General features: G+C 40.3%; 1 protein-coding gene across 1 annotated transcript; it reads left to right on the plus strand.

The window, feature by feature from the left end:
* Positions 1-6152: 6152 nt before the first annotated feature.
* On the plus strand, positions 6153-7849 carry gemin7 (gem (nuclear organelle) associated protein 7). The gene is made up of 2 exons (XM_071894217.2): positions 6153-6378; positions 6897-7849. Exons 1-2 carry the CDS (start codon positions 6357-6359, stop codon positions 7292-7294), a joined length of 420 nt encoding a protein of 139 aa, XP_071750318.2. The 5' UTR covers positions 6153-6356; the 3' UTR covers positions 7295-7849.
* Positions 7850-9221: the final 1372 nt, after the last annotated feature.

The raw sequence follows: 9221 nt of genomic DNA on the forward strand, positions 1-9221 counted from the left end.
GTGTGTGTGCGCGTGTGTGTGTGCGTGTGTGTGTGAGTGAGTGAGTGAGTGAGAGAGAGAGAAAACTTTTTTTTTTCCCTTTGCTTGCAATTTTTCCCAATTCCCGAAATTTTACCGCAAAAAGAGCACATAAAACCTCACAAATTGTATCGCAATTTTTGAGAAAAGCCACAGCAAAATCAAGCATTTTTGGCCGCAATAATCACAAAAAAAAATCGAAATCGCAAAATCCTGGTGGGACTGACTATGGTCAGCTAAACTATCAAGCTATAGCTTAGCATGGACCAAAAGTTGGTGTGCAACATGGTAACGTTAAACAGACAGTAATAGTTTTCGCTCGTATGTGACTTACATGTAAAAGTGTATACAAACCTTTTATTTTATTTTATTTTCCCCAGGAGGATGCACTGCTTCTTCTTTGTCTGGGAAGCTAAGCAGGTTTGCCTGTGGTTAGTCCTTGGATGGGAGACCACCTGGTGCTGGAAGTGGTGTTGGAGGACCAGTAGGAGGTGCTCTTCCCTCTGGTCTCATGAGTAATATTCCATCATGGCCACCTAATCATCCCTCATTACCTAATTGGCTCTTTCAGTCCTCTACTCTCCACTGAGATAGCTGATGTGTGGTGAGCGGAAATAACCCAGAAAAATGGCCTAACAGGCTCAACCCTGCGTTTGGGGAGATAAAATAACCCAGAATTTGTAAGGGTGTAACCACTAAAGGATTGAAATACAGCCCAGAGCTGTTGAGCCTCCTGGAAATATCATGGGACTTATTTGGCAAAACATCTGTGATACTGTGAGGCCTAAGTTACAAACAAACCTCCACATATCACACACACACATGCAAACACACACATACACTGTGATGCACGGAGCATATGTCATATTTTGGCGCAGCACCCAAACCCTGTCACCATCCAGGGGGAGGAGGTGGAGATGGTGAACTCCTAGTAGAAGGAAAACAACTTATGTCATTGGATTTTCCTCGGTGACTGTACCAGACCCCCACAAACACTCATTGGTTTGTAAAATGGTAATTCAGAGAAGCAGAGACTACTATCCCTCTTGAGGTGTACAATAACATCAATTTTCAGCAGCACTTTATGTCAGCAACATGCAACATGCCCAGCAACATCAAGGTTCTGGAAGTGCTTTGGCCGTTCAGTTGGAGCACCCAGATTTCCAAAGAACTGCTTCCATATGGTTCTACTCTACTACTAAAATTTTACAGATTCCCCAAGAGTGTGTTACACCCGCTACAAGTCACTAGCATAAGGAATGACAATCAAGGAGGTAAAGAGTAACATGTTTATTACAAAAGTTAAGCTTGACAATTTATATCCGCCCACCTTAACCTCCTTACAGCTTACTTCCCAGCTATCACTAACAGGACAGGGGCTGAGTTCCACTAAATCAAACCAGTGCACACTATAATTAATACGTCTTGCACGCTAGGTTAGTTAACACATTTCAAAGTTTAACACACGTGATTAATTTCACTGCAAACGATTAATAACTCCGTCACACCTTAAGCCTGCCCTGACTGTCTGACTGGGATTCGACCTGAGTAAAGGTATTGATGGGGGAAGCAAACAGATAGACAATAAAACAAAACAAACAAACGAAAAGAAAATAGAAAAGAAAACTAGTCCGCCCCAAGGGCAATACCCAGATATTTTTGCCCGCTACCAGCACACTTGCCAGGGCGGACTAGACAAAAAAGTAATCCCGAAAACAAACTGGCAAACAACGAAAATAGTCCCACGGCAAGAGCAGCTATAAATGCATTTCCTATGCCCGACAGTTAGATTGCGCAATGAAATGCAATCGCAGGTGGGGACACGCTTTCCCCCACTCTCTGGCATGTTTTATTCTGTCAGTAAATTAAATACGTGTACATGTATTTCTCCAATATGACAGTACATGGCGCAAACAACTTACAAAAAAACCTGCATGGATTATAGAAGGTGCGTTCTTTCCAGCTCATAAATTTGCAGAGCTGTGGATAAAAGAAGGGCGACCAAGTGTAAAAAGAAAAGGTCCGTCATCAACACTAATTGTTTTGCTAAAAGAATGGTATGTGAGAAATCTTTCTTCCTTTCGTCAGCATCGCTGCTGTCCACAAACACGTGCTGACTGGCACACAGCTGGCATCACCTGCAGGCCAGACGCATAAAACTGTAGATTCAAGCCAAAGCAGCCACTGTATTACGCACAGCCATTACGCACCGGCACCGCTGTATATTTTGAGCCATAATGGCCCGATTGATCACACTAATAGGTCTGCTTTATTATCTGATGTGCGTTATTCCTATTCCCACATTACTGTACGATATGGTGACAATGTAGAAGTTGCAGGAAAGTGAGACAGACGACTCTCGTTGACTACACCAACTCGTGTGTCATTTATTTTGCGCTCCAAAACACAACAAACGTCGAGCTGACGTCAGACTCAGAAAACCAGACTTTCTTAAAGGGACCGTGTCTCCTTAACCCTGAGAGGCACACAATATAACTGTGTGTTAAACATACCCAAACCACAGATTATGGTGAATAATGTCTATAGAGTCCGCCACAACAATATGTAAACCTATTTACTCCACTAGAATAGAAATCAGGCTTGTAGAAAAGGGATGTTAACGCACGCATGTATTACATTTAAGGCTCAAAATAAAATGTTGCACAAATTCCCGCTTTTATATTATCCTTCTCTTTGCCACATAGCTATATCACATTCACCGGGAGCTGACACAAGCATGCATGAGTGTATGCATGCTTGCGTGGAGGTATGCAAGCATGCATACACGGCATTCTCCTATTCAGAATCTCTCTCTCTCTCTGTGTGGCTCATATATGACATACGGATATGGTCATGATATATATGGGCATATATGGATAGAATTCGTTGGGGAACAATAATATGTGTATGATAGGGGTTTGCACTTGTATTTTTCATTTTCACGCCTCCTTGTGTAAAATATCACCCGGCAAAAATGCATTCCAAAAATGTTCCAAAAATCTGTTTTTTTTTTACAAATCGCACCCTGGTAGTAAGTGTCATGGAAACGTATGAGTCTGACATTGAAAAAGCTTATTTATTGATTATCACAATCATTTATGATAGCAATCACATAATGGAGTCTTGTTTTACCTCATAGAAGATAGTAAGCCCACTTGATACAGATCGGCTGAAATCAATAATAGAATGAAGTTGGACAGGTGGCTAACATGGGGAAAATTACTTGTTGTAGCCAGCTCTATACATCCAGGCTACTGGATTCATCACACAGTACTGATTAACATTCTCAGTGCAAGCTGGTGTTAATGTTAAGCTGATGGTTAAATATAATGGAATCTAGAATGATGGCACAGTATCCATGGTGCACGTCTAGGCAAAGTGTTCTGAAACTCAACATGTGGTGGTACTGCCAACTAGGAGACGAGACTGTTATTTAGTTTTACAGACCACACAAAGCCAAAACAATTCTTGGTGGTTGTGTGGAGAAACAGCGTGGTGGTTTAATGCACCAACAAAAATTACTACTACTACAAAAACAAGAGTTTCAAAACTGTCTTGCATCAGAACCCCAATAAATGTATATATTACCTACATACCTACAACCATCAGATAGGCTCTAATGCTGAGTGCCATGTCATCACCCAAATCGGGATTGAACACACAATATTCTAGCCACAAGTCCACTGAGCTGGTTGAATTCCTGTCATGTACTGTAACTAGTCTCTTATCAACAAAAGTAGCCTACATCTCTACACAGAGGGAAAGCGACTCAGAAAGAGCATTAAATGGAATTGGATTTTCCAAATCCTGATCACAAATCAAGGCCTTGATGGTCTTCCAAAAATGTATCATGCCTATGTTTGTCTTTCTGAGAAATTGTCACCAAATGATATTAGCATTTGTTAACAATGCTTGTGCACATCAGTGACAAATGAAATCACTCTCCAAACTGCATGCAAGCCATTCCATTTACTTCCATAAGCAAAATTTGCTATCAAAGGCTCACATAACACAATGAAGGTAAACAGAAAGTCAGATAGTATGTGAAGATGTGAAGATGAGGCTAGATGGCTTGTAGTTACTGATAATGGAATAACTGCCAGATAATGTAATAACTTGTCAAAATTTAATTATATGTCTCTCTGAATGGATTGAACATGATAGAAACCTTCTATTAACTTCATGGTCAATGTTACATTGTTACATTAACAAACAAGTATTACTTAACGGGTGTGACATTTTATCTGATGATGTTATAATAATAATGACTAATAATGTGATAACTTGTAAGAATCATCAAAAACCCTAACCCTAAACCTAAACCTTTATGTTATAATTTTTTAACCTGTTAAGCATCAACAACGATTTACAGTACATTTACATTTTAGTCATTTAGCTGATGCTCTTATCCAGAGCGACTTGGACGTGATGTGTACATCTTTTGTTATGTGTATCTGTCTCTCTTATGTGGGTCACGTAATGGCCTTACAGCTACAAGCAATGGCAGAAGCAAAAAACTCCCAATAAAATTTCACTGTAAAAACAGGATCAACATCCTGTTTTTACCCTAACCCTAACATTATGGCCAATGATGCAGCAAATCATAAAGTATCATAGCAAACACATAAAAGACAGTGAGAAAAGGTGCCACCCAAAACAATTACAGAATTTTCCTATTTCTTACACTATGTGAATGAAACTATAGTCCACAATGACAAAACATAGTCATATTGGTTGGTTCCAGTTGCTTTGACAGGAAATACTAATGACAAACATATTTTTGCACAACAGTAACACATGGTACAACAGTGAGTTGGCGAAGTTGAGAAATGGAGGTTAACAGAAGAGAAAGACAGCAGAGAGGAAAGAAGTGTGTATGTGTGAGAAGTGTGTGTGTGTGTGTGTGTGTGTGTTTGTGTGCTACCTTTTGGACATTGGACTGTTGAATTATATGTTTTTAGTTTAGCATCACCAACAAAGAAACATTGGGAAGGCATGGACGGGACCATTTTCAAGATAAAATTCTGAGAATTTGTGTACTTTATCTAGACAACATAGAGATGTCTGTAATTTATTTCTACAAGTATTGAATGCTCCATAAGTGAAAAACTGATGTTTAAAGATGTTCTATTTTCCATTGACTACAATGGTTTCCATAAGGGCAGAATTCAAATTTTTTTTTTTTAATTCAGTTTTTGAGCTACAAGTCTGAAATTTAGTACGTTTGTAAGAAGACAAGAAAAGTTCGATTTAATTCGTTTTACAGTTTTTAATAAAAACGTGGTGGACTTCATAATTTAGTATAGGTACTAGAAAGTTTTACCTGTTTGGGCCGATAACCTCAGAAAAGAGCTGTAGCATGTATTGTTGATTTTTTAAGATTTTTTAAAGTTTTAAACTTTAGACCGCTGCTGTAGCGCCACAATCTGGACTATTTGCCCCACACTTTAGTGAGTGTCGTTTGGCATGGAACTGGAGCTATGTGCCAAGTTTGGAGACTTTTCATGCATGGGAAGGCAGTTTTAGTAAGAAAGTATAATAATAATACATACAAACACAATAGGGACCGGCAGCAACTGATAATAATTGTTTTTTAGGGGCTCCGCTGCCGGCCCCTAAAAAACAATTATTATCAGTTGCTGCAACATTAACAAGATGTAACAAGGAGGATCTTGAGGAAATATTGAGAAATGGATTTCAGTCATCCCATGGTCTAAGACTCTAGAGTCATAGATCTAAGGGTTTGGATTAGAGAGGTGAAATATTTTTTGGAGGGATGGGATGGGATTTGGTGGTGTGTATAGAAGAAATGTAGGATTTAAAGGGTTAGATTAGATTGGATAGGATTGTATATGGACAGTTAATATTATTTTTACTTTGTAATGATTAGGCTATGTTATTGTGAAGAGGGCAGCAATACGCTGGAAAAGCTGTAGAGGGGAGCAAAACCCTTTCTAAGCGGAGTGGAAGTAATGCTGCCTTCAGGCGCTCTCGGAAAAATCCTAATTACTGACCACACATGAACGACCTAACAGTGTGCTAAATCATGTGCTAAATACAGTCAGAGCTGGTGGATGCTCTGACAGTACGACTGGGGGCTGAGATGTGACGTTTAGGGGGCGTGTCTTCAGGGAGAAATGGCGGAGAGCATGGGAGCCGGTAATAAATTAACTGAAACCTTGCATGCCTGATGGGCACTGAAAACATTTGAATGCGCATCTAACCCCATTCACCACGTTTAAATCAGAAGTAATTTAAGAGTTTACGAGGAATATAGTACCACACGTCGGCGCTTGGCTTTTCAGAAGAAGGACGCAAACAATCTTACGTTCCTGCTTATGTTAGGAGGACTCACAGCTGGTAAGACTGAAAATAAACTGTCGTGGTCATGTTAGCCATGGCTGTGACGAGCAAAAAAACTTGCTGCGTTGCCTTTATATCGCGTTAAAAACATGCTAGCTTGCACCGAGGCTATCTTAGCGGTAGCTAGCAATACATACGCGTTTTCATGACTTGGCAGCCAAGTTGCTAACTTTTGGTAGCTAACCTCAAACGTAAGGGGTTACCCGGAGCAAAACGTTTAGATGGTTTGTACGTTAGCCAAGGTAGTACTGCTGGACATGAGCAATCTTTTTCGCCGTTAGCTAGCTGTACCTGCAATGAGAGGGGACCTGTACAAGTTGTGATCCGACAAAACGGTGTTCTGTTTAATCACAGTTATTGTTTCATCTCGCATCCAAAGCAGTAAAAGTATAGAGCAAAAACATCACACAATGCTGTTGAAATACCTATGGAGCTCACTCTATAATATTACATTTTCCTTCATTTTTTGTTTGCCTAGCTCATGATTTTTTTCCCCCTATTAAATGTGTTAACAGAAAGAATCAGCATGGCAACACCGGTGCCTGTGCTTCGCCTGCCAAAAGGACCTGACCCCAACAGCCGGGGATTTGACCCCAGATCACCCCGTTTCATCGCCCTCTGTCCTACCTCCATCTCCACGTCCACGGCATCAGAGACAGACGCGGCCCAGCTGCAGAAAGAGCAGCGTGCACGGTCTGTGTTGAGAGAGAGTTTTCTCAGATGTCTCATTTCCATGACCAACAAGAAGGTCCAGTTCCACATGTATGAGAAGGTGAAGGTGGAGGCCACGTTCGGAGCGTCTGATATTGATGTCTTAAACTTTCAGGTGTCGGACCTGCAGACTCCCATCGGGGTGCAAAAAGAGGCACTTATCAGGTGTCAGGATGTGATTTCATACTCTTTTGATGTATAAACACCTGAGGTTTATGTTTCCTGATTAAAAGGAACATTTCATTCTGTGTAAAAGACACCAGGGAATTTCACATGTTGCTTTTAAGCAGCTCCGTTGTGCAGCCATGTAGTTTACTGTAATTTTCATGCTCTGTGAGTTAGTTTATAAATCTTTAACATGAAGTCAGTTCTGTTTGTATAGGGTGGTGTGGCAGCACATGGTGTGTTTTTGAGGTAAACCTAGCTTGTCTTAAGGATAGTTCAGTTGATCATACTGCCATGTGTGAAAGAACCAACATTCTGGCAAGCAGTCCCTTTTTCCAGCACTGGAGGGAGTTGTATACCTTATTTATCCATTTCAAAAGTAACTAATGGGGTAATGGGGTTGAAAACTAATTCAACCTAAATTCCAAAAATGTTAACGTATTTGTGCTTGTGTTAACTTGTTCTTTCTTGTCTCAGATTTAATTCTGTAACTGAGACAAATGAAATGCTGCACTTTGAATGTTTTCTTTTGAATAAACATTTTTTTGTATTTGAATATTAATTATGTATTCAGTCAGGAAAAATGAAACCACGGGCAAGCATTTAGACAGTTTCCACTTGTCTTGAATGCAGCATGATACAAGACATAAGAACTTGGGAGATTGTGGATGTCACAAGGTGGGGCAGCAGGATGGTGTAGTGACTGGGGAGACCGCCCTTCAACCAGACGACCCGTGTTCATGTACCTGTGTCCTTGAGCAGGTCACTGAATTCCATCCAGCTCCAGAGGTGCTGCTGAGCCTGACCTCTGACCCGGGGGGGGAATTTCCCTAAGGGGATTAATAAAGTAAAACATGAATATATTACAGAGTCTGTTGTAGACCGGGAGCTTCAGGGCCCCATTTACATGATTTCGGAACTTAATCAAATATTGAATGAGTGCAAAATCTATATTGGTGTCTCAGTGTCCTCGTTAAACTTGTTGCTGAACTGTTTTCCCAAGTTTCAGGCTGATAGAGCTGCACACATCATCTTCACAGTTTTCATGAGTATTTTTGTTTTCACCAAAGAAGGGTACAAATCGTCAAAAGTTAGATCTGAGGTCCTGAACACCTTAAGGATTCTTTGGAAAATTATCCCAGGTCAAATGTTTTATGTAACAGAACTCATGAGTGAATCAAAATCGGTCAAATTTGTCAAAATCACTATCTCTGTGGACATAAACCCCCCCGAAGGCCTTCTTGTTGCAGTGATAAATTATTCAATTCTTGAGTATTTAGGATGATTTCTAATGTCCATACCCTAGAAATGTGGTGTGGCTCTGAAGCTGATACTATATTTTGAGCAGCAATGTAGAACATTTGGCCATGAAAGAAAGAATACTCACTGTACTTATTTTTATTGCAGATATCAACTTACTATCCATGAATTGGTAATAACTTATATTTTAATCTGGTGCTTTTGAATATAGCTCCAAAACAGTTCTAGACTGGGATATTAACGTTCACCTGACACAAAGTATTGTCATATCGCATATTGCCACATATTGTAGGCCCTCAAATGTATTGATATCTGAAGTATCAGGTGTGTATCAGATTGTTACTCAGAGAAATCTAACCGACAGCCAACATTAAGGCCATGTCTAATAGTAGCTCTGAAATTATTTGAATCCATCACCGTAAATACCATCATACAGAAGAGCAGGATTCATCATTGTTTAGAACCAGCCTTAAGAGGGGGGGGCATCCGTACTATTTAATCTTCCTAAAAGGTGTATTTTGTGAGTTCCCAATAAGTCATTTTATTTGAGTGCCATTAGGCGGTCGCGCTGTGCCTGTGTCTCTTTTTGTACCTGAATTATCTGACCACTCAGTGGAGACAGTCATCAATGAGGCAGTGACTCATCCTCTCGCTCTCTCTCTCTCTCTCACCCTCTCTCTCCCTTTCCCTCCCCGCTCCGAAAT

This window comes from Centroberyx gerrardi, chromosome 6 (assembly GCF_048128805.1).
Source record: "Centroberyx gerrardi isolate f3 chromosome 6, fCenGer3.hap1.cur.20231027, whole genome shotgun sequence".
Taxonomy (NCBI): domain Eukaryota; kingdom Metazoa; phylum Chordata; class Actinopteri; order Beryciformes; family Berycidae; genus Centroberyx; species Centroberyx gerrardi.